The 26,399-nt window shown below is 30.3% G+C and overlaps 1 protein-coding gene across 1 annotated transcript in view; it reads right to left on the bottom strand.

Annotated features, from left to right (window-relative positions):
- Window positions 1-26,399, bottom strand: part of LOC122503056 (fructose-1,6-bisphosphatase 1) — a 234,278-nt gene that overhangs the window by 63,893 nt on the left and 143,986 nt on the right. The window contains exons 2-3 of the mRNA XM_043613463.1: window positions 22,483-22,947; window positions 15,709-15,898 (exon numbers count right to left, since the gene is read on the bottom strand). Coding sequence (XP_043469398.1) covers window positions 15,709-15,898; window positions 22,483-22,947 — 655 coding nt within the window. The remainder of the gene's footprint in view (window positions 1-15,708; window positions 15,899-22,482; window positions 22,948-26,399) is intronic.

Below are 26,399 nucleotides of genomic sequence, written 5' to 3'. Positions count from 1 at the left end.
TAACTCTGGGTTAATGGTGATTGGTTAGGCCAACAGAATGTTTTTGACGATTGGATAATATTTAACTCGGGGTTAACCCTAGGTAAGTGCCGAAAACAGCCATTGTGATAGAACACTACTGCGCATGCGTGATACAGATAGAACACTACTGCGCATGCGTTATAGTGATAGAACACTACTACGTATGCGTTATAGTAATAGAACAATACTGCGCATGCCTGACATTGACAGAACACTACTATGCATGCGTTATAGTGATAGAACACTACTGCGCATTCCTGACATTGACAGAACACTACTGCGCATGCCTGATATTCATAGAACACTACTGCGCATGCCTGACATTGGTTGGTTATTAATTAAAGAATTAGCAAACAATTTAATCTTTTGTTATAGTTTATTGACATACATTTTTTATGTTAAAAAAATCATTAAATTTCAACTGACTAATCCTTAAAAACAATAAAAAGCAAAAAATACTTATTTCAGGTGTAAACAGAATGAATAATGAAATTTATATTATTTATATATGTTACCGGCAAAACCCGAAGACCAGGCATTTTGCGAAATGCCTAGGCATTTCTCGAAATGCCTAAGATTTTAGGAAATACCCGAATTTCCTAGAGATTTACAGGCAGTTCTCGAATTGCCTAGGCATTTCGAGAATTGACAAGGCCATTCGCGAAATGCCGGGACCGTTTTAGGCAAATTAGCAATTTGCCTAAAAAGGCTTTGTCATTTCGCGAATTATTTACTCAATTCAAGAAATTGATTAAATAATGGAGTGTATAGGTAGATTTAACCTTTATTCTTATTTTTTTTGAATAATCCTAAGTTTATTAATTTGGAGTAAGAATTTTTGAAACGTGCCACCTAATATTAAAAAAATTTATTTTTCGCTAAAATGTTTTTTCTATAGTGTTTTATATAAAAAACACTATAACAAAGGATTTGACAAAAAAAAATTTGTTGTTATTATTATAAACAATTGAATTTTTTAGACTTTTTTTAAAAAAATTAATTGAAAAAACTTGTTAACCGATTTTAATGATCCAAAAGGCATTCTTTTCTATTTGAGTCTTAAGAATTTATTCCTCTTTAATTTAAAACAAAGAACACTGAAATCGATTAAAAATTGTAAGCTATAGATATTTTTGAACAGTAAATTGTAAAAAAATCCCACTGCAATGGGATTTTTCTTGTTATTAATTTTTTTCTTAAATGATGCAAGAATTTGTTATTATAAAAAAGGTATTAAAATTAAAAATTGTAAAAAACGGTTTAAAGTGTTTTTTGGTTTGTTGTGAATTACAGACTTTTATAAATGTTTTGACTTTTCAAAAAATCTAAATCAAAAACTATTCACGGTTGACGCGTTTTGACGCAGTATAGATACTAATAATAGTAAGAAATATAATTGAGTAATAAAGGAAATTTGGATTATTTCTTTTGTCTATAAATGGCTCAGATAATCTATTTCTCAATTTGCCTAAAATGACGAATTCTTTTTAGGCAAATTGCCAATTTGCCTAAAACGGCCTCGACATTTCGCGAATCGTCTAGTCAATTCTCGAAATGCCTAGGCAATTCGAGAACTGCCTGTAAATCTCCATATTTTACATGTGTAATGATTCGCTCTTTCTCTGCTATCCCATTCGCATAAGAAACACTGAAATTTGGTAAATCCGCTTTGTTGTCCGAGCAACATCGTTAAAATTTTCTCCGCAAATTTGCCAGTTGTGATCCTTATACTTAATTTTTTCTTAAACAAGCTTCACGTTTTCATAATTTTCTTTTAAAATTACTGAATGTGCTACTGGAACTGGCGCATACACATTTGTATTGTGTAAAAGAACAGCCTTAAGACTCCGCTTGGAGGCATCTATAAACAGTCGCCATTCATCATTTTTGTAAACTTTAGGCTTTAATTTATTCATTAGTCCCATTACATCAATGCAATAAACGAATAAACGATCAAATGGTCTTCATCTTCTTCGTAAAATTCAGTATATTCTTTTCCCCTCTTTCGATATGTAGATAACGTGACATTACTTGCAAGCAAATTGTCTTGTTTCATTGTAGCTGCTAAATACTCAGCTTCATCTTTTGCCAGTCCAAGATTTCTTATCACGTCATTTAGCTTCTCCTGTGTCCAAACTTTAGGAATTTTGACTTTTGTTTCAAATAGATTATCATCATATTCACTGACATCTTCATTACTATCATCATCATTATCAAAATCACTAATAGTAGTATTATCGCCTTTGTCATTATCATTGCCAGTTTCAGAATTCAAATCAAAATCTTTATTGTCTTCAACATTATCAATGCTTATATTTCTTAATACCGGGTAAACTACTGAAGCTGTTTCAGGATAAAGAATTGCTTTTTCTTCTTGCTGTTTGTCCCTTTAAGATTCGTGTTGAAAAATCCTTGCCATTTTTAGGTTTTAGCCAAACATTAGGGAATTTATACTTTATATTTTTACCCTCTTCCCATGTATTCGACATGAGGTAACAACTGCTGCACATGTCATTAGGAATCCAAAGTTCATTTAAACTTGGAAATTCTATATTAAAACATTTTTTATAATTTTCTTTAATTTTGTTATTGGTTTTTTTCCGACTTTTTGGATCCACAAACTTACTGCAAAGCAAGCAGAAACAGTTAAAATTATCTTCACAATCGTGCAAAACATTGCGGTTGTATGATGACGACGCCTGCTGTCCCGCTTTCTCAACCTGACCAGCCGCCGATACTGAGGTATCCCTCCTCTGCATCGTAAACTTATTTACTTACATTTGCCATTAAGGCATAATTTTAACCTAGAAACTTAGCCGAGAATTCGTTGCCCGCCTTCACCACGGGGAGGCGTCCTAGTCGCAAAAATAGAAGAAAATAAATAAACACGGAAACTAATTTATACGGGCAGTCTACTTTTCGCCGCCAACTCGCTCCCGTATACCTGCTCGGCGTCGAAATTTCGCTCCCGGGCCCTTCCCCCACTCTACCTACTTTCCGGGCACCGTCAGTCAGACATACATGGTATGAACTACTTCTCCCCCCACAAAGATGCAGTCAAATTTTCTACTCTCCCCTCCCCTAGTATTCAGTTCTTTACATAAATTCGATTATTTTCAAATAAGAAAATTCTACACAGGATTTCTATTATATTATTTTTAATACAATTTTAGACAATCAATCATTCTTTTTAATAAGAATTACACTTTTGAATAATTTTACTTAAAGGGTTATACCTGTTTTAAGGCTTAAAAAAGTGTTTTTCAAAATTTTTTTATGAGTAAACGGTGCTAAGTTTCTTGTAGACGTCCGCGGCGAGCAGCAGAAGTGCTACATTTTTTTTGAATTCCTTAAAAAAATGTTATTTTTGAATATAATTGAAATTAGGACAAGAATTTTTTTGACATTTATTAAAATAATTGAACTTTGGAGAAAAATTTTGTTATTTATAAAGATAATTGCGATTTTTACGAGAATTCTCCTTCGAAATCTGAGAATAAAATGACAGGGGAAGGGCGTCAATGAAATTTGACTGCATCTTTGTGGGGGGGAGAAGTAGTTCATACCATGTATGTCTGACTGACGGTGCCCAGAAAGTAGGTAGAGTGGGGGAAGGGCCCGGGAGCGAGATTTCGACGCCGAGCAGGTATACGGGAGCGAGTTGGCGGCGAAAAGTAAATCGCCCAATTTATACATAGGTCAAAAACTTTTTGAGATTGTAGTATCACAGAAATGCGATTAAATTTTAGTAAAACATTTACAGTAAACCATTTCTAGATTATGAAAAATTCAGATTTAAAATTATAGCGACTACAGGAAACACCTATAAGTACCAAGACCCAAGAAAATCTGAGAAAAATTGCATCGTAAGTCGTATTGGATACACCATTTTGAATTTTTTAAATCCAACATCAGATTCGAATTCGGCGACCTCGAAAATCCCCACTGAGTAGCAAGTTTCAATCGATTTCATTCATTTAAAATTTTAAATATATTTTGTCCGACATATTAAATTTTTATAAACTAACATCATATTCGTAATCAGCGACCCCGAAAACCCCCGACTAATGAGTTTCAAGTAAATGCGAGGAATTTTTAAAAATTTCGTCCGACATATTGGATCCGCCATTTTTAATTTTGAAAATCTGATGTCCGATTCGTAATCAGCGACCCCAAAAACCCCCAAGTAACAAGTTTCAAGAAAATTTGAACAAATTTTTTTTTAGATCCGCCATTTTTATTTTTTTATATATTTAATTCTCATGTTATTAAAGTCACTGAATTTAAAAAAAACATTCAGAAGAAGCAAAAATTCAGCTTTATTTATAAAAATTAAGTATATTTCCTGTAAAAAGAGAACACGAACTAACTTTTAGGCCGGACAATGTTTTTCTCTTTAGATACACCTTAAGGAAGAAAACCTACCACATGGCAGTCCTGGCAATCCAAATTTTTTTTGTGTGCCGGTGTAATTTGTCACCATGTTAATTAATTCTCCGATAATTAAAAATTTTCCAAAATTTTCGTGATTATCAAGATTATTAAAAGAAAGGAAAATAATGAGAGAATCTTTTCGCCAAAAACCGGTCAAAATCGATTATTTCAATGCATTTGTCAAAAAACATGCTCGGCCATTTATAATGATATCTCGCTGATTAAGATTTTTGAACTCTTTTGGTCTTAAATTAAAAATGAGATTTAAATGATTACACCTATATAAATTTCACATTTTTTTTACAATTTTTAAAAAATGTGCAGAGATTGAAAAAATGGCCCCATTGATCGTAGAATTTAATAATCTTTCGAATGGTATATTTGTTAATTTTTTGACATTTGTATTTACAAAAGATCGTGATTTAAAGATTGGCATGTTTTTGGGCCGTGCGTGTGCAGCCGTAACGATAATTCCTGACGGTAGTGTAATATTTTTTATCCCACATGCACAAAAATGTCGCTTTTAGATAGCTGACGACAGGTCGTAAAGTTATTCATTCGTTCGACCGTATGAAAATGGAGTTCAATTTTTTTCTAGGACAAAAAAAACAGCTAGGAAAAAAATAAACGCCATTTTCATACAAGTTGAACAATTGAATGACTTTTACTCCCTGTCGTCTGCTATCTGAAATCCAAATGCATTGAAAATAAAAAGTTTTAAAGTAACACAGAAACAAAGGCAGCCCAATTTCTTTACGATGATTTTTGTGACACTCGTCGCGGTCTCGGGGTTCATACGGAGGTCTCGACCTCCACTCGTGTCACAAAAATCACCGTAAAGAAATGGCTGCCTTTGTCTCCTCGTTGCTTAATATACTATCTCGCACAATCAACACGTGGCAGAAAAGCTATAAGAACAGCGAATTCAGTGAAGTACATTTCACAGAGAATTCCATTACAGACTCGGGCAATATGCCTCGTCATATACCGGGTGTCCCAGTCAAGGTTGTACATATTAAAAGGGTATATATTCTATTGAGAAAATTAAAACAAAAAGAACTTTGCACTTTTTAAAAATTCTCAATAGTTTTTCCGTAAATCGTAATTAAAAATTTAAAAACTACACATTTCTATTGGCCGTGTAAGCTCAGTGAGCCGGTAGGCGCGGTGTAGAGTAGAACGGGGTGAGGCAGCCAAGACGACACATTTTGGTTTGCGAGGCAGTTATTTGAACAGGTTTTTTCAATTTTAAAGTCGCGTTAGAAAGCTTTTCTTTTTGGCTAAACAATCGCTATAGAGCATTTTAACGTAGGTTGCACTTAAAAATTTCTACAACCGTTTTCCCAAAGGACCACGTTTTTGGCATAATTGCAAAAACGTGAGGTGAGGCGGCCAACTGTTTTAATAGTTAAAAAAACATAACTTAAAGTTAAAATTAGTGAAACATAACAAGTTACAAGGTAATTGTCCTTAATTTACTTTTATTTTGTTAGTAATTTCAAAAATTTACATTTGAATAATATTATAATAATAAAATTAATTAAATTCAATTTAACATTTTAAGGAAATATAAATTTGTTATTCTTAAAAAAATTGTTTATAAAATTCAATGTTAAGTTTAAAATGTATTGGAGTATATATTGGTTTATACACCTGTCTTCAGCTTTACATAGTTGGCTATACTAGTGTTTTTACAATTTTTCGTAATTTTTCCAGTTGTGAGACACCTAGTTGTGAGACAGTCAATTTTTTTCAACATGCAATTTTAAAAAGCCGATTGGTTTATATAAAAACATTTCTTTTTATATGAGCCAACATTTTCGTGCACGCCGAAGCGGATATATAAACTGTTTTTGTTAAATACCAACACTGTGTGTGATAATCGACTTAAAAGCGTTTTTTCAATAAATGCAAAGTACTTTTTTTCCAAGTTAATTAATTGGAAAAGGTAAATGTAATGCATTTTCTTTTAGTGTTTTCCTTATATTTTGTGATGCAATATTGCATTGTTCCAATCTACGGTTGAAAATAATTTAATTTTCCTTTTTCAAAATAGCGCCAATTTCTGGGTGTAAGACACAGCACATCACCAGTTGTGAGACGGTGTCGACACCCATCTGGGCAGCATAAAAAATACGACTTTGCAGGCATTCTATTTAAATGTTGTTTTGATTTTTTTTTCTAGTATTTTTGGGCATGTCAAGTCGAAAAAAGTCAATTGATTCAGATGAAATCAATTTTAATGCTCTTGTTGAAGCTATTTAATTGTGTTTATTTGATAGTCATATTTTGGCGAATAGATATTATTATTTAGTATATAATAATATATATTATTAATATATTTAATTATTTCTACTAAACATAACGTTTTATGTCAAACTTATTAAATTTTAGAAATTTTTAATGAGTGTCTCACAACTGGAGACATTTTTTTTTTAAAGCGATGTGCTCGGAAAATGTATCGTAAAATTTTTTGAGTTCATCGAAACATTATACTTTTTTTTAATATAAGTTGCGTACCGGACAATAATCGACGGTGCACATCATTATACCTCGGCGTCAAACCTCCCGCTCAGATTATCTCACGTGCCGGAAAAATACCAAGCCAAATGGGCACGAACCAAGAGTACTTACCCTTGGTCCTAAAACGTCCGCCAAGCGAGGCATCTATCCGACTGAGCTAATCTGTCGGTGAAAATGTATTGGAGTAGGTAAAAAATAAAAAAACATTTAGAAGAACCAATAGAATCAACACAAAAAGACGAAAAATTTAGCGTTGGCTGCCTAACCCTAAGAGTACTTTTTTAAGAAAACATTTACAAAACCCGTAATATTAAAAACATCGCAATTCCATTTACACAATCGTCTTCAGCACTAAGTTCTGCATTGAAAATCACTTTACAATAATTTCATTCGTGTGACTCAATTAACTAAAATCACAAAAATAACTCTTAGAAAAATCACATCCAAAAAGTCTGTTTTTATAAATGATACTGTTACTGCTAAATTGCTGCAGCAATAATGCCCATCTGTTAAAAACTAAGTAAACTACCATAAGCACTCTACATTACACAGGCACACACACACACAAAAAAATTTCGTGACCCAGAGGACAGAACCTTATATTCCTACGATTTAGGGGTCGATGAAACCGAATATGACCATGAAAAATTTTTGTACTTGCTCATTTTCCCGCTACCACCCCCTTTACTCACCCACACGAGAGTGAGGGGGTTGGCATTTCAGTTTTCAAAAAATGTCGAGTAGGGTGTCTATTCTTATGTTTTTTGGATCGCTGAAACCGAAAAAGACCACTAAAAACAGATTCGTCCCTCACTTTACCCCCCAGAACATCCTACATACACCCTTAGAGGGAGTTAAAATTTCAGTTTTCACGAAAAGACGAATGCAGTGTTTATTCCTATGTTTTTTGGATCCCTGAAACCGAAAAAGACCACCAAAAGTAAATTAGTCCTCTCCTTCACCTCCTATCTCTTTCTTACTACCCCCTAAAGGGGATTAAAATTGTCGGTTTTATGAAAAGCATAGACGACTTTTTATGGAACCAAAAAGTTAAACCTCTTCTCTAGGGATACTAAGGGGGTGGAGGAGGGGACTAATTTGTTTTTGGTGGTCTTTTTTTTGTTTCTGGAACCCAAAAAACATTGGAATAGACACCGCATTCGTCTTTTCGTGAAAAATGAAATTTTAACTCCCTCTAAGGGTGTATTTAGGGCATTCTGGGGGGCAAAGGGAGGGAAGAATTGGTTTTTGGTGGTCTTTTTCGGTTTCAGCGACCCAAAAAACATAAGAATAGACACTCTACTCGACATTTTTTTAAAACTGAAATGCCAACCCCCTCACTCTTGTGTCGGGGTGTAAAGAGGGTGGTAGCGGGAAAATGAGCAAGTACAAAAATTTTTCATGGTCATATTCGGTTTCATCGACCCCTAAATCGTAGGAATATAAGGTTCTGTCCTCTGGGTCACGAATTTTTTTTTGTTGTGTGTGCCTGTGTAATTATTAACAGCGCACGATTTGAAAAAATGATACAGAAATAAGAAGCAATTGACTGCCTCACCCCGTTCTACTCTACTATTTCAGCGTTTGCAGGCCTGGGCGTGTACCAGCAGCGCACGTAGAATAAATTTTTCACAGTAATTTTTTGTTTCTAGTTTTATATGGTGTTATTTTACCAAAAGTGTTTAAACCATCTGAAACTAGAAACAAAAAATAGTAATGCGTAGTTTTTAAAATTTCAATTGCGAATTTAGAAAAACATACTGAAAATTTTTAAAAAGTGCAGAGGAATTTTCGTTTTAATTTTTTTTTTTTTTTGCATTTGAAATTGTTTATTAACAGACAAAATAAATTACAATACAGTATTTACAATAAACGATAAATTCCATTACATATTTTTCTAGAACTTACTGGCTAATACATTGCTCTCGAAGTTACGTACATTATTCTATGCCCACGAATGCATATATAAGTTATTAATATGTTTAATATTTATTTTATTCTTAATTTCAAGAAGAAATTATATCATTTTTCATTTTGTTTTGATCAGAAAAGGCTTAAAAACTGATTATTAATACTTTTTTTTATTTAATTTTATAAAAATTATAAATTAGAATAACCTGAATAAACTATTATAAAAATTAAATTTAACAATAACAAGGAGGATAACCTAAACTAAACTGACTTATGAACTATAGATATTTACAAATTTTATTTAATCGATGATTTTCATTACATAAAGGTTATAAATTTTTAATACATTTTCTATGTTACAATTAATAATTAGTTAGCAAATAGTACTATACATGTAGGTATATATTAATGCATAAATTTTATTTACATTTTTATTTAAATAATAATTATTCCTAATTCCGTGGTATTTACAGTAAGTTGCTTATTTTGCTACTCGTCTAACCAAAAGTATTTTTTAACGTTTTGTCTGTGTTTATCTTTCATTTCTTTGTTTGTGATGAATGTGGTATATCGCCATTCATCGTTTGGTATACTAGTGTCTAAGTGTTTGTCGTACAGAAACGATTTCTTCCTGGCGTTTCTTTTATAATGGTATATTACTGGGGCACCGTGGGTGTCCTGTATATAACCATTTTTATCCAGGTAAGGAAACGCTTCTGGAGGGACAAAATTAGTTTTTATTACATTTTCAAAATAATTATCATTCGGATAATAAATAGAATAAATTAGACTATTGTCAGTTACTTTTCGAATACTTGCAAAGTAATTTCTTGTTATTTTAATTATTTGTGAGTCGATTTTATTTATGTTAGCTAAGTTATAAATAATTTTACTTGATCTGTGTTTTCCTAGACATACTCTTAGGCATTTTCTTTCAAATACTCTGATTCTTTCCATTATGGATGCACTTAAATTATACCATATAGGACATGGATTTTTATTTTGTAATGTAAGTGTTTGCTATACAATAATCTTCTTAATTTTTTGAATACCTTTTTTGCGTTTTCTAGTTGTGTGTCTATGTGTTTGATAAAGTAGAGTGTTTGGTCTATGTTAAGTCCTAAATATTTTACTATTGTTTTATTTGGAACTGGTTCACCGTCGTCTTTTTTTTCTTTTATTTGGAAATTCTTCCAGTGTTTTCTAACATTTCTATTTGCTTCTGTGAGAGGAGTTCTGAAAAAAATGGTTTGGCACTTGGAGACGTTCACTTTTAGTTTCCATGTGTAGAGATAATATTGAACATTTTCAAATAGTTCTTGTAATGTAATCATGTCGTCTGCAAATGCGATACCTTTTTTGTTTTCATCTATGTTTATGTCATACATTTTTAGTATTTCATAAATGTAGATGTTAAATAATATCGGTGATAGAACTGTTCCTTGCTGGAGGCCATTTTTTACTGTAAACTCTTTGCTCAAAATTATGTTACCATCTGTTATTACGAATTTTTTGTCTGTTATCATGTTTTTTAATAATTTAATCAAGTGTTTTGGAAATGAGTTTTTTAACAATTTAAATATTAATCCAAACAGTGTCAAAGGCTTTTTCAAGATCAATTAAACAGGCTCCAACAAATTTTTTATTGTTGAGAGCTTGAGTAACATCTGACATTAATTTATTAATGGCGTGGATTGTAGAGTGCTTGTATCTAAATCCATATTGTTGTTCTGGAATGATGTTTTTTTCTGCGCAAATTTGTGTTAATGAAACTTTTACTACTTTTTCAAATATTTCACTTATATTTGGGAGGAGACTAATTGGTATAAAATCACTTGGTTGTACGCTATTTTTTCCTTTTTTCGGGTTAGGAATAATTTTAGATTTTTTCCAATTTTTCGGAAAATGACTGTTGTTGAGTATATTGTTAAAAATGATGCAATAATCTTCTATTACTTTGTTTGATAAGTTTTTTAGTACAATGTTAGGAATTTCATCAATACCTGCTGACTTTTTATTATTTAAACTCCTAAATATTTTTATTAATTTATACCCTGAAGTAAAGTAGTTTGGAAACATTTCGTCCAATAAGTGAGTGTCATTTGCGTGTAAATTATTACTGAAGTTTACTAATGTGTTATTGTTTATTCTATCATTTTCAATTTCTTGTTCTAGTGTTACAATTTTATTACGGATTATTTTATTAAGTCCTTCTCTTCTGTAGTTTGTGAATTTTGTGTGTGTGTTTTTGAAGTGTGTCCCGATTAATTTGAGTTTGTCTTCATTGTTGGAGATTAAAAATTTATTATTGTTGTCAGTAGGTATGTTTTGTGTAGGTACCTCCGATTCTTGTAAGAGCGGTTCATTTTGGTGGTCAATCTGGAGTTGTGGTATAGAAATTTTTCCTTTTGTTCTGAATATGCTATTCACTTGGGGAAACATATTTTTTGGGTCATTGGCAGGTATGCTTTTTACTTTTTCTCTCCAATAACTGTTTATTGAATTAATGTATTCTTGCTTGAGTAGGGCTTTTAATGCTATTAATTTGTTTTTAAGAAAATTTAGTTCTCTATTATTGTGTGTTTGAAAATTTCTATAGATTTTGTTTATTTGTGTTATTATTTTACTTTTGGCTTTAGAAATTTTTTTAGTAAGAGGTGTTTGGTAAATTTCCATTGAATTTTTACTTTTAATTTTTGGCAATGTGGTGTTCATAGCAAGTGTTATACATTCATTTATGTCATTTAGATATCTATCAATTTCATCGTTCGTTAGATTTTTATTGTTAGATATTTCGATGTCATAATTTTGGTCTAAATTTTTTTTAAATTTTTCCCAGTCAGCTTTTCTGTAGTTAAATTTGTGATTGTGTGTCGCTTTTTCTAGAGTAAAATCAGTTCGCGTATCGTAAGTAACATTTAAAAGAATTGCATTGTGATCACTGTCGTATTGTAAAGTTTCAAGTCTGTCAGTGTGTTTGTACTTTTTTACGTTGAGTCTGCAATCTAAGATGGCTAGATCTAAGTATGAGTTTCCTCTTGGAAAAGAGGGGAGACTTGAGGTATATAATTTAAGTTTAAAGTTTATTTCGTTGTCGTCTATCCATGTTCTTAAAAATGTTCCTCTAGTGTTGAAAGTATCGTTTGCCCAGCTTCTATGTTTGGCATTTAAGTCACCTGTCATTATAAAAAAATTGTCAGGATTTTCTAAATTGAGAATTTGAAATAATTTATCAATTTCTGGGTTAAAATTTAATCTGTTACCATATGCAGTGTAAGCAGATATTATAAAAAGCCTTTGATTGTTTGGTAGAGAGATTTTTATAATAACAGTTTCCAAGTTTGTAAATTGTTCTATCTCCGATATGTTTATTTGTTTGAATTTGTATTCTTTTTTTATGAGTATTGCTACTCCTCCTCCTAATGTTGCGTTTGGTCTGTCACGTCTTACTATGATATAATTTTGAAAATCAATTTTGTGTATTGGGTTTAATTTAGTTTCACCTAAAGTTACTATATCTGGATTATGTCTTTTTAGAAAATTTAAGAGGTTATTTCTTCTTTCATTTGTAACAATCGAGTTTACATTTATTGATATTATTTTTAAATCTTTGTTAATAATGTTTGATGGAATACTTTGTGCGTTTTTATCCATCTTGGGAAGAATCAGTTAAAAGTTTGTATAGTGTATTAATTTTTTCACTATTTTGTTGAACTAATTGAGTAATATGCATTATTTGGTTAGTTAATTTGTTTAAATTTTCTTGTAGGTTTTGAGTGTTGTTTAATACTTGTTTGTTATTTGTTGATTCTTGTGTGTTTGTGTAGTTTTCTTGTGTGTTTTTTTGTAAAATATTTGAGTAGCTTGTTTCTGTTGTTGCAAAGTTATTATACATACGATCTTTTGCAATTTTACTCTTTCTTATCGCTTCAATTTTTTCTTTCATTCTACGTTTTAATTCTATTTGTTTTTCGCATCCTCTATAAGAGGCTGGATGGCCATATTTTTTACATGAAACGCAATATACTTTTTCTCTTTCTATTTCATTCGTGGGCTCCGGTAGTTTACAATTTCCCGGCTCATGGCTTTCATTGCATTTTACACATCTATAATCTAAATTACAATTCGAAGCTACGTGCCCCAATCTCTGACATTTTTTACATTGTATACTTTCTCTTTTTATTAATTTTTCCCATCTAATAACTTGGTAGTTTAAATATTTTATTTTATACAACAAATTTGTTTGGCTATTTGGAGATAGCTGTACCAAGAAAAAAGGTAATATTTTATTTTCTTGTTGAGATTTCGGTGTTGTGAATCTTGAGACTTTAATAAATTTTATATTTTCCGTTTCAAACTTTTTAAGGTTATCTAAAATTTCCGCGGGATCTGTGTTTGAATCTAGACCTTTAAGGAGAAAAGTTTTAATTTTTTCTTCTTTTACAGTGAAAGTGAAAAATTTTGAACTCGTAGCTTCGAGTTGTGTTTTTGCTTTTTTAAAATCGTTAACATTTTCGGTATATAAAGAATGTTTATCTTTATTTATTCTTTTAATATGAAAATTTTCTGTTTTCAAATACTCTTTCACTAAGCTTACCGTTGCAGATTGATCCTGTACGTAGATAATGATCGGTGGCGGTTTACCTGCTGTACCCTTGCTGGTGGTTGGGATAATCTTTTTATTAGCTGTGTTTTGGTCTTGAACGATGCTCTGTTTATTGGTGTTGTTGGCCTTGGGTGAGGATGAAGAGCTTTCCTTTAGATTTTTATCACTTTCCTCTTTATGAAGTTGGGGAAAACCCGCTGCCGCATCATCTGTCGATTTCGTCGGTTCCACTTCTATTTCCATTGAATTGTGTGTATTTTTTCTCTGCATTTTCTTCAGGTTTTCTATCCTTTGAGATTGTTGTTGTATTGTTTGCAGTAGTTCATCTATCAATTTTTGTTGATTTCTGTTATTATTAATTATTTCTGAATACTTTTCTGGTGTCATGTTTATATTGTTTGCCATTTTTTGTTCCTCGATTTGTGGTGTCAAAGAATTTTTTAAAGTTGTTGCAAGTGCTGATTTCTTATCTGGGTTGATTTGTGATTTGCCATATGGTTTTGCAGTTTCTGTTTTCTTTAGATTTGATTTTTGCGCTTTGAGATTCGTTGATTTTTGTGCATTCTTTGCTGTTGGTGATTCAGGTTTATCCACAATTACACTTTTCACCATGGTTGAATTTTGAAAAAGAAACTTTTGTTCACTGACATTAAGTACACTTGGGGGTGATTGGCCCCCTTTTTCACTATTAATGTTTATTTTATCACAATCACTATATGGATTTGAATTGCGCGGTATATTGACATTTACAACTCGCGCGGGCGCGAAACTCGGCCTGTGGGCCGCTTCCGTGGTGGCGGTATTTTTTGAATTTTGCAACTTTTAAGTACTCAGGTTCGGTGAGCGAGCTCTACCTTTTCGTTTTAATTTTTTCAGTAGAATATGCCTCTTTAATATGTACACCCTCGACTGGAACTGTATATGACAAAAACTTTATCTGATTTATATATTTTTTTCTAGAAATAATTAGGAATAAAATTTATTAAATTTGTATCTTATTATTATTAAAGAATAATAATTGAATGATAAATATGTCTGTTAAGTTAGCTCTTTTCGCTGAAATATTTAGGAAATATTATGTGCAGTGTGGGATTGTACGTTAAGAAAAATTATATATAAAAAATTTTCAAAATTGTAGAAGTTGGATAAATTTTTATTTTTATTATAGAATTTTTTCTTAAAATACAATTCCGCACAGCACATAGGGTAATGTCACCTTGAGTGGACCGCCTAAGCTTTTTTTCTAAAAAATTCTTTATGACAGCAAATTAATCGGAGGTTTCTATTCCAAGCTTTAGTTTAGATCCCTAGATAAGTGTTTATACCTTAATAGCTTTGATTTTTTTTTATTTGGGAAAAACAATTGACTTTAAAAAAATAGCTCATTTTTAAGGAATAAAAAAGTGTAACCTTGAGTGGACCACTCTTAAAAAATTGTAAAAGTTATTCTTAATTGTTTAATGTATTTAATATTTCTGATATATTGAAACAAAATTTATGCTTATGCAGCTTCAGACCATGTTTGTGTCGCAATGTTTACAAGTGAAACCATTTTCAATAATTTTGGCACATATCACATCAAAATCACAAAAAAATTAATAAATAACATAAAACAGTTTCAAACCAATTTATTGTCAATTTATTTCCATAAAAATGGTAAAATGACATTAAAAATATGAAAAACAGGCAGTCCACTCATGGTTATAAACAGTGGTCCACTCATGGTGACATGCAACTTTTTATGGCAGACACAAAAATTTTTTTTGAGTCAAAATTATTACTTAATTAAACTAAGACAATCAATTTCAATGTTTAAAGTAGTAGGAAAAAATAAGTTATCTTTTAAAACTTAAATTTTACACTACTTTTACACTTCCGAATCACTTTATTCATTGTAAGAGCGACTTCTTTTTTGGTTTGTGTTCTTAAAAATGTGTTACATCAAACGATAACGTATATGATTATCGCGGAACATAAATTCTTACGGTTTCTAGGTGCGGTGCTGCTATTCGTTTTATTTATTTCACCTTTTCCACTGTCAGATATTTTAAGAACTCAGGTGGTCCACTGAAAGTGGCGGTCCACTCAATGTGACATTACCCTAATATTTCCTGAATATTTTAAAATAAGATCCAACTATGAATTCTTTAACCTCATTGTTCTTTAAAATAAAGATGCAGGTACTAATTTCTTTCCTTTCATAAAAAACTTACTTTTCCATTTGGATTATCATTTGTTGCTGGATACATAAAGATCCCACCATATTTGATTGTTCTGTGTACATCGGCCACCATTGAACCAACATATCGCGCACTATAAGGTTTTCCACTAGATGGATACTTCTTTGAGTAGATATAATCTTTAATATCCAAACTTAAAGATTTTTCATTTCCTTCATTGATGCTATAATAAAAAATAAACTTTTGTGATTCGTACAATGACAAATAAACTTTTTGAAGTAAAATGATCAGTAAAAGTAAAATAAGTAGGTTTGATAAGATATATATATATATATATATATATATATATATATATGTTACCGGCAAAACCCGAAGTCCAGGCAAAACCCGAATTGCCTAGGCAATTCGGGTTTTGCCTATGATTTTAGGAAATACCCGAATTTCCTAGAGATTCATAGGCCAAACCCGAATTGCCTAGGCAAAACCCGATTTCCCTAGGCAATTCGGGTTTTGCCAAGGCCGTTTTAGGCAAATTGAAAATCAAACTAAATTGAATTAAATTAAATTAAATTTATTGCAAAAAATATTACTATGACGCAATTGATCATAAGAAAATAGTCTTAGTTGAAAGAATTTCTTTTTCAATTTACTAAATGGCTTGTATTGAGGCATGCATTGATGTAAACAAATAGTAAACAAACTGTTCTTCATAGCTCACTATTAATTAGTGTCTCTTCTGACTTTAAATTGTACATACCATTCAAAATGAGTAACGAAAATTTTATTCAAAAATAGAAAAGCGATTTTTATGCGGCGGTTAATTTTTTTTTAAAATCAATTTTTGTACTCCCGCAACTTCTAAAATGTCATATCTTTTCAACCTTCTGTACTTAAGGCTACTTTTTACTACATTTAATTTTCCACTTTTCACATCCTTTAAAATATCATCATATTTCTCTTGCACAATTATTTTATAATTTGCAGATTTATTTACCGCCGCATAAAAATCGCTTTTCCATTTTTGAATAAAATTTTCGTTACTCATTTCGAATGGTATGTACAATTTAAAGTCAAAAGAGACACTAATTAATAGTAAGCTATGAAGAACAGTTCGTTTACTATTTGTTTACATCAATGCATGACTCAATACAAGCCATTTGGTAAATTGAAAAAGAAATTCTTTCAACTAAGACTATTTTCTTATGATCAATTGCGTCATAGTAATATTTTTTGCAATAAATTTAATTTAATTCAATTTAGTTTGATTTTCAATTTGCCTAAAACGGCTTTGGCAAAACCCGAATTGCCTAGGGAAATCGGGTTTTGCCTAGGCAATTCGGGTTTGGCCTATGAATCTCTAGGAAATTCGGGTATTTCCTAAAATCATAGGCAAAACCCGAATTGCCTAGGCAATTCGGGTTTTGCCTGGGCTTCGGGTTTTGCCGGTAACATATATATAAATTTTAATGGATTTGAATGCTCTGAAATAAGGGTTCTCGAATAGAACAAAGGTTTTCAAACAATTTGCAGCAAACTTTTTATAATTATGTTTTCATAGGACTCACAGTGGCGAAAAATGTAATTTTTCGTTTCAAATCACTCTATAGGTTAAAAAATCAAAAAGTTTTACCAAAACGATTGTTCTTTTTTCTAAATCTTCATGATTAGGGGAGTGCGGGGCAAAGGCGCTAGGTTTACATTTATCGATGTATATTTTTTAAATTGAGCAATTAATTTATGTGGTCTTTCTTTTCCATTACTCTAAAACTAATTAACAAGAAATTTTAATAGTTGCTATTTAGCCTTTGCCCCACACGCTGGGGCAGCGCCGTTTTCGCTTATATTTCTAAAAGAAAGCATTTATAAGCCTTAAAAAAATTAACAAGTGATATTTATTAGTATAATACCCAATGGAAAATGCCAGTGTAGTGCCGATGTTCACCACTGGCTAAGTACTCAGACGATTGTTGGGCGTAGTCTAGCCGAGCCTCGACAATTAGTGCTGGCGCAGTACAGAATTTTTGTTTCGCCAAAGCTTGGACAAGCCACGGCGGCAAGTGCTGGCTGAGTATAGAAAAATTGTTCACAACGCTCTTTGCCAACATTGCTTTTTTGACATAAACTTGAAAAAAATTATAAAAAAAGTTTATGAATATTTATAAATATAAATTTATTGAAAAAAATTAATATTTTACTTTTCAGTTGTTCATTTTCTATTCTTGGGTCAGTCCATTATATTTCACCTGAAGCCGTTGCGGCCTATTTTTAAAAAAATCTCATAATTTGTAAAAATGATGTTTAATATCCATAGAATTCATTTTTGAGAATTCTTTTATAAAATTTTTTGAATTAAACTTAGAATTTTAATTTTTAAGTTGAGTTGCACAGTAAAAAGGTTAGATTGACAGTTCTGAAAATTTAACCCGTTGCCTGTTTCCGACCCACGGGTGGATCGTGAAAAAGTATGGCCATAACTGTTTCCGACCCACCTGTGGGTCGTGTTCACTACCACTTGAAATAAATATAATTTGTATATAAATTGATAGATATTTTTCTTTATATCAATATTATAAGAAATTATAAGGGTCGTTAATGATATTTTAGAAAATAATTGAATAATTAGTTATAATTTAAATATATTATACTATTTGAAAAAGTATCAGATTCGGCTGGGCAGTTTGGGACAATCATGTTGTATTTTCCTCAAACAGTTAAGGGGTTAATAAAAAAGCATGGAAATAATTTAGATAATACAAATTTCTTGATTGATATTTGTTAAAAATGAGCTAATTTACTTGTATAAATAGATTATTATGTAAACATACCCAAAATAATAGATAAAAATTGATTTTAAAACTTAACTATAAAATGTCAAAAGTCACTACATTTTATTTACACTTTTCTAAAAAGTTTATAAATATTAAAAAATTTATTACTACATAATGTAAAGTACTTTCAATATACTTTCATATTATGTGCTAACTTTTTAATTTTATAATAAAGAAATATGAAAAATTTTACCTTTAATATTGAATGTTTCATGATTTTCAGTGATTTTAATCACTTATTTCTTCTCAAGTGCAAGACCAAAAAATCCCATTTTTGTCTTAATATTTAAGTTTGACCTTCTTTTCCATTCTATTAAATTTTGGTGTTGGAGAACGAGCTACTTTGTAGTTTTATTCATGTTTAAAAAATCTGCTTCCAAAAGCGAGTTTGTTGGTTAAAATGCAGGTAATTTTATAACACTGAAGTTGGCTATCTCAATAGGTTTGCAAAAATCTACTTGCATTTTAACCAACTTAAAAATAAAAATTCTAAGTTTAATTCAAAAAATTTTATAAAAGAATTCTCAAAAATGAATTCTATGGATATTAAACATCATTTTTACAAATTATGAGATTTTTTTAAAAATAGGCCGGAACGGCTTCAGGTGAAATATAATGGACTGACCCTTTTATTAAATTTAATAATAATAATTTAACATAATTGTCTAATTTTGTAAATAATAAATTATTTAAACAAATTAAAATTATAAACAAAATTTAAACTTTAATCTCAATAATAATTTGGTTCCTATTAAAATACTATTATACTTCTTAATATGAATAAAAAATTATTAAAAAATTACCACGTAATTTAAGAATGACGTAAAATATTAAATGCTATAAGTAAAGTAATTTAATTATTAAAAATTTAGTTTAATTTATTTTATTTCAATTTATTATTTCTAACGTATCCCTATTTTTTCTCATCTTTGACTCAATAATTGTATGTCTGAATGATACTGAGATATTAATACTTTACTGTACACATGTGTCGTTAGCATAGTGGTTAGAGCGTTAGTCTGTTAGTCCGTAGGTCGTAGGTTCGATTCCCCTCGTTAGCAATTTTGTTTATTTTCATAGGTTTGCGATATTTCTAGATTCCAATCGTAAGGTACCAAAATATGAAAATCTAATGCACACTTACTGTAACTGTTTATTATTTAATTTTTAAATGTTATAAACAATTTTTTTCTACTTCATTTACTATATCCATTGTTAGTCTCCATCTTTAATACAATTTCTTTAAGAAGAGAAATATTTTATGAATAATAACTATTTATTAATATTATTTACCATTTTGTTGTTAAATTATTTATAATTATTAATTTAATACCAATTAATAACAATACGGCATTTATTGCGGCAATATTCTCAGCCAGCACTGGTCCAGTGCTGCGCCAGCGCTGTCTGTCAGCACTGGCAGGCAGTACTTCGCCAGCGTTAGACAGCGTTATCATCCCAGAGTTATGCCAGTGCTAGTTTCCTGTTTTGCTGATTACAAATTTGAAATAATTTTTAAAAAATTTTAAATAGAAAATCCAATATGGTGGATACATTTCTGAAAAATCAAATCTTTTTGCATGATTTCTTTTGAACTTCTCGTTGTTATATAATGATTTGAATGTAATTCAAGAATTGTTAAAAAGAATTTACTAGACTTTTATAGATAATAGGACTTAAAATTTTTGAAATTTTAACAGTATGAAAGAATTTAAAAGATAACAAGAATTAATCAATTTTAAATTTCATTTTATTTTCATAAGCTTAATTTAATTTTAAATTATTCATTTAATTTATTATTTAAATTTTATTCTGTTTTTAGAATTGTAAACTTCTTTTTTTCTAAGTTTCCATGGTAATATTATTTTTAATGTGTCAAAATGTTTTGATTGCCGAATGTAGATATTATGTATTTTATTAATATAATATTAATTATGGATAAAGAAAGAGAAGTAAAACTTTCAATTAAATGTTATTCATTTTTTGTTCATACTGTTTGTACTTTTAATATAAAATAAAACTAGAAATTTTTTTAGAATATTAAAATAATTATATCTCATGGTTATTTATTTATTTACTTCTATTGCTTTTTAATTATAATTAATTCCAAAATATTTTAAGAACCGCATTTAAAATATCAATAATTTTTATGACATTTTAAAACCACTTTTAAAATGTTTAAAAAACTAAATTCAGATTCATAATAATTAGCGACCCCAAAAACCCCTTCATACCCACTTCTGTGTAAATTGAATTATTTTTTAAATTTTCATCCGCCATATTGGATCCGCCATTTGGAATTTTCGAAATCCGACTATAGAATCATAATCAGCGACCCCAAAAACCCCTGAATATGATGCTGTGGAATTCCATTAATTTTTTTAAAATTTCGTCCGCCATATTGGATCCGCCATTTTGCATTTTGAAAAATTAACATTATATTCATAGTCAGCTACCCTAAAAACCCCAAGATACCGATTGATGTGAAAATCCAACTTTATGAAAAATCTATGCATTTAGAAACATTTTCTTGGGGTTAAACTCATACACAGGGGGGTTAACAATGTGTAGAAATGAGTATCGCAAGGTTTTTTCTACTATTTGATCAATGCACAAGACAATTATAGTATATTTCGTAACGAGTGCGAGCAGTTGTCAATTTTTGAAGGAGCACTTTTTTTTGTAGGCGAAGCTTCGCTTCGCCTACAGTTTGTTCCAAAAAAGTGCTCGTTCAAAAATTGGCAACTGCTCGCACTAGTTACGAACGATATTTTTCATAACAAGGTGCAAAAAAGTGCCCTTTTTTGCACTGCGTTATGACAAATTAATTTCAAGATTGTGCCTTGAAAAGAAAAATTAAGTTTTCCAATACCTAAAAGTTTAAAAGTTCTAGAGATATGCCCATATGAAATTTTTATTTTTTCCAATAGAATTTTTTCAATGATTCAATTTTTCATATGGCATCTTATTAAATGTTCTCCGAATCGTTCCGAGTGATCCCGAGAGTTTCCGAGTATTTTTGTTTGCATCGTTCGCATACATTTTAATGGCTCAATGTTCTTAGTGTAAACAGTGCAAATTGTGCTCTCATATTTTAAGAAAACTTTTTACATATATGAAGTTTTAAATAATATTCATCAAAGAACAATACGTGAGTATGATAAAGCATTAAAAATTATTATTCTCAAGTTGTCTAATGTGTAACCTGTGTAACTAATATCGCATTGTTTTTGAGGTTACGTTAAAGATCAAACTTTTATTTAAATAAATAATAATTATTGTTATTATACATAATTATTATAAATTATTATTTTTATTTTAATATTACTGTTAGTATTAATTGAAAATAAAGATTTTGAACAATCAGTTTTAATAAATAGTGATTTTTTTTACTTAATATTCTTAAATTTTTTAAATAACTTGATTTCTCGCAGGTGCAGAAATATGTCTAGATTTAATATATAAGACCAGCTAAAAGAGGTTTGTGAATGGTGTGTCACGTCTGTATAAAACTTACATATATGTTATCTGCGAATAATTGAGGAGAATTCAATAGAAATAAAATTCCCCTCATTGGTTAAAATTGGTTTATATTCATAAAAATGCATTAATACTACGCAAGCGCAGTAGATTTTGTAAATTCGCATTGTGATTGGTTGACGCATTTTTTTTTAAAGATATACGTCCAAATTTTTAATATATTCTGTATGGAAAAGTAATAGATTTCTTCTAAATATTTAATACATTTTTTCTATTAATTGGAATGAATATATTAATTTCAGTTGTCGTTGAAAAGGTTAGTATGCGCCATATTAATTTTTGAAACGAAAACACGGTTTTCCCCATTTTGAAACGCTGCCATGATAAAGTTTCATATATATTCAATCATTTTTTAAAACGAAAAGTCTTTCAGTGTAATAATCATTTGTACCAGAGTTAGAAGTAATAAAAATATTCATTTTTTCATTTAACAACATACCTGTAAATTTTTCCTTTTATTGGTATCTGCATATTTTTCTCAGTCAAAATAAATTCTCCAATCGCTGGATCATAAGTGAATCCATTAACACCCTGACCAATTGAAAGAACCATCATTGTGGCAGATCCATAAAGTGCATAACCCGCAGAAACTAAATTTTTACCTGGCTGAAGAGCATCCTTAACTGATGGTATTTTAGAATTACTTGGTTTTCTGTAGATTCCAAAAATAGATCCCACTGAAACTAGACAATCAATGTTGGAAGATCCATCAAGTGGGTCAAAACAGACAATATATTTTCCATGCTTATCGCAATCAACTTCAATGGCTGTTGGATTTTCTTCACTAACAAGTAAACATGTAGTAAACGAAGATGATACCATGTTAATAAATAATTCATTACTGAGTACATCTAATTTTTTTACTTCTTCTCCTTGAATATTTGTTGTACCAGCAATTCCATACCTGAGATAATAAAAGAACAAATATTTTTAAATATTCTACTAAAGCAATCGTTTCAGGTCGAATGAAATTGATTTTCTTATAAACTACACTAACAAAATATATTTATGGTACTGCCATAAATATAACCCATTCTCACATATTATATTGGTGGATACGGAACTGCCATACAGTATGGCTGTTTCAGCCATACGCAGTGTAGAACAACCATATGCAAGTGAGAGACAGTAATATGTTGTGGAGAACACCAATACTGTATTTTGAGAACAGCAAATTTCACCCGAGAAAAAAAAATAAAAATAATTGAAAAATTAAAAAAAAGAAATTAATAATTAATAGAGGTGTGCAAAAAGCTCGAATAGCCGAGCAGAGCCGAAATTTTTTCGAGCCGAGCCCGAGCCGGCTCGATGTATCGAGTACTCGAGTGACTTCGAGTACTTGATTAAATTCGAGCACTGGAGTGAAATCGAGTACTCGAATTCACTCGAAACGTTCGAGTACTCGAAATTATTCGAGCTTTTTACACAGCTCGGCTAAACTTTTACTGAGCTCGAACTGATTAGGCTCGAAAAAGCTTGATCGAGCTTCGAGCTTTTTGCACACCTCTAATAATTAATAATAAAATAATGAAAATTAGTAAAAAATTAAAATAAATAAAGAATCACTATATAAAAAAAATTAATGAAAAATAATAATACAATGTAGAAAATTAGTAAAAAAAATAATAATAAATAAATAATACAGTAATAATATAAAATAACATAAAATAAATAAATGGATTATTTAAGTTTTCATGAAAAAATATTGAGAATTGAGCGAGATAATGTGATTTTTCTCAGGCACCACCAAAAAAAAGTTTAATTGCGGTGTAGAGTCGAACAGAGCGAGGCAGCCAAGACGGCACATTTTGGTTTGTGAGGCAGTTATTTGAATAGGTTTTTTCAATTTTAATGTCGCGTTAGAAAGTTTGTCTTTTTGGCTAAAAAAATCGCCATAGAACTTTTTGACGTAGGTTGCACTTAAAAATTTCTACAACCGCTTTCCTAAAGGATCACGTTTTTGGTATATTTGCAAAAACGTGGGGTGAGGCAGCCAACTGTTTTAATAGTTAAAAAACATAACTTAAAGTTAAAATTAGTGAAACATAACAAGGTAACTACCTACCTCAATTTACTTTAATTTGTTAGTAAATTTCAAAAATTAACATTTGAATAATCCATTCTATTATATGTGGACGTCCACATGAAAAGGGCCCATTTTGGCACTATTAAAGTTATCTATATAGGCGTATTCCTGGCAAAATTTAGAAAATTTTGAGTTGTCTTAGAACTTTTTTGGTTAAAAATTCGCTGAGTTACGGAATTTCAAAGTTTAGAACGCCAAGAACCTCATTTCGAGAAAAACGGAATTAAAGATTGAGATACCAACTAATTATTGTATCTCTGGTTCTTCTTGGAAGTTATTCAGATAAGAATTGTTTCCAGTTCAGGGCACCTTGAAGATAAAAAACCAACAGGTTTTAAATTTTTAAAACAATCCCCCCCTCTTAATTTTGAAAATACGAAAAATCGACAATATGGGCCCTATTCTAAAAAGGACAGTTTTTTAATTAAATCATCTAAAAATTACTTCTCGGGGGTTTTTGGGGTCGCTGATTACGAATATAAAGTTTAATTTTAAAAATTCAAAATGGCAGATCCAATATGTCGAATAAAAATTTTTGAAAATCGATAAAATTGCATGAAATTACTCACTCAGGGGTTTTTGGGGTCGCTGATTACGAATATGAAGTTCAATTTTTAAAATTCAAAATGGCGGATCCAATATGGGGGATAAAATTTTTTAAAAATAGATAAAATTGCATGGAATTACTTACTCGGGGGTTTTTGGGGTCGCTAATTACGAATTTTAAAAGTGCAAGTCTTCTTTTTTTAAAATTTTTTTAAAAATTTTTTAATATTTTTTTCTATTTATTAATTTTTCAATTTTGTTGTAGGGTGTTGTGGGGTGATATGCAACGTTTTTTTTCGTTGGACGAAAAACATGTCAAATATTAAAATTTTTAAATATTTTAAAAATGAATGACTTAGAGGCATTATAATAGAATATTTCTGCATTATTAGATTTTCAGAATTTTAAATCTTTCCTACAAAGTTTTCGCTTTTTCAAAAACGTCTGTTTTTGCATTTTCCAAAAAAGTTGGGGTGATGTGCAACACCAGTAAAATTCAGGTATGTAATGCATAAATATCGATAAAAATCTCTTTAATGATTAATTTTAAGCTTTTTCAATATAAACTAATCGAAATCTGCAAAAAAAATTTACTAAGGTATAGTTGACCTCTAAAAAGTGGAGATTTCACCAAAGAAAAAAAATTTTTTTTGTTTAAATTTTTATTTATTTATAACTGAATAAGGAATATAATTAAAGAAAAATAACTAATCATTTTTTATTTATAATGTGAGTCGCAGTTATGGCACGTAAAAAGTAGTTACGTCCACCCCAAAAAAAGTGTTGCACATCACCCCAAATATGATATTTTGTGAAAAATGATTTGTACGCAATACAATGCAATGGAAACACAAAATATAAAAAGATATTTAAAAACACTTAAAAAAGCAACAATAAGCACATTCTTATCTATAAAATAAATTGGCTCTGTTCAATATCGAACTATAGATCAGAAATTGGCGGTGTTGCACAGCCCCCCATGTTTCACATCACCCCACATCACCCTACTTTTTCATTTTTAAATTTTTTTGTGTTTTTAACTGTTTTTATATTTTATTTAGAATTTTTTTATAACATTAAAACTAGTCGACCTCCACGTGGCACAGTGGGGCAAAATGTAGTAAGAGGCGTCGAAATTCTGTAACCACGTCAATTTTTAATGAAGATGAATGCACTGGTGGCATGAAGCTTCAAGTATCACAGAATTTGAAACCCTTGCCGCATTTCCAAAATTCAAAATGGCGTCTGTGCTGTAAGTGTCTAAATTTGGTTATTTTCGTATTTGTTAAAAGTTATGAACATTGAAACTGAAACAACTTGCACAAATAAATTCTAGAAATGTTGCTAAAGGTATATTTTGGGACTGAGGCCTATACTCCTTAAGAATCTGCATTGCAACTTTCAAAATTCAAAATAGCCGATCCAATATGGACGATCAAACGACAAAATTCCTTATAAATGCATATTAAAAGGAATTATTTTCATGAAAGTCTATACTCCAAGGTTATTTTTGCCGCTGATTACGAATCTGAGGTCAGATTTTCAAAATTCAAAATGGCCGACCCAATATGTCTGTCGAAATTATGAAAAATTAGACAAATGATTCTGATACTCAGTATTCCAACAGTTTTCGAGTCACTGATTACGAATCTGAGGTCAGATTTTCAAAATTTAAAATGGCCGATCCAATATGGCGGTCGAAATTATGAAAAATTAGTCAAATT

Source organism: Leptopilina heterotoma, unplaced genomic scaffold (genome assembly GCF_015476425.1).
Source record: "Leptopilina heterotoma isolate Lh14 unplaced genomic scaffold, ASM1547642v1 Lhet_242, whole genome shotgun sequence".
NCBI classification, from domain to species: Eukaryota; Metazoa; Arthropoda; class Insecta; order Hymenoptera; family Figitidae; genus Leptopilina; species Leptopilina heterotoma.
Note: the sequence above shows the minus strand (reverse complement) of the source record. Positions and strands in the feature narration are given on the sequence as shown.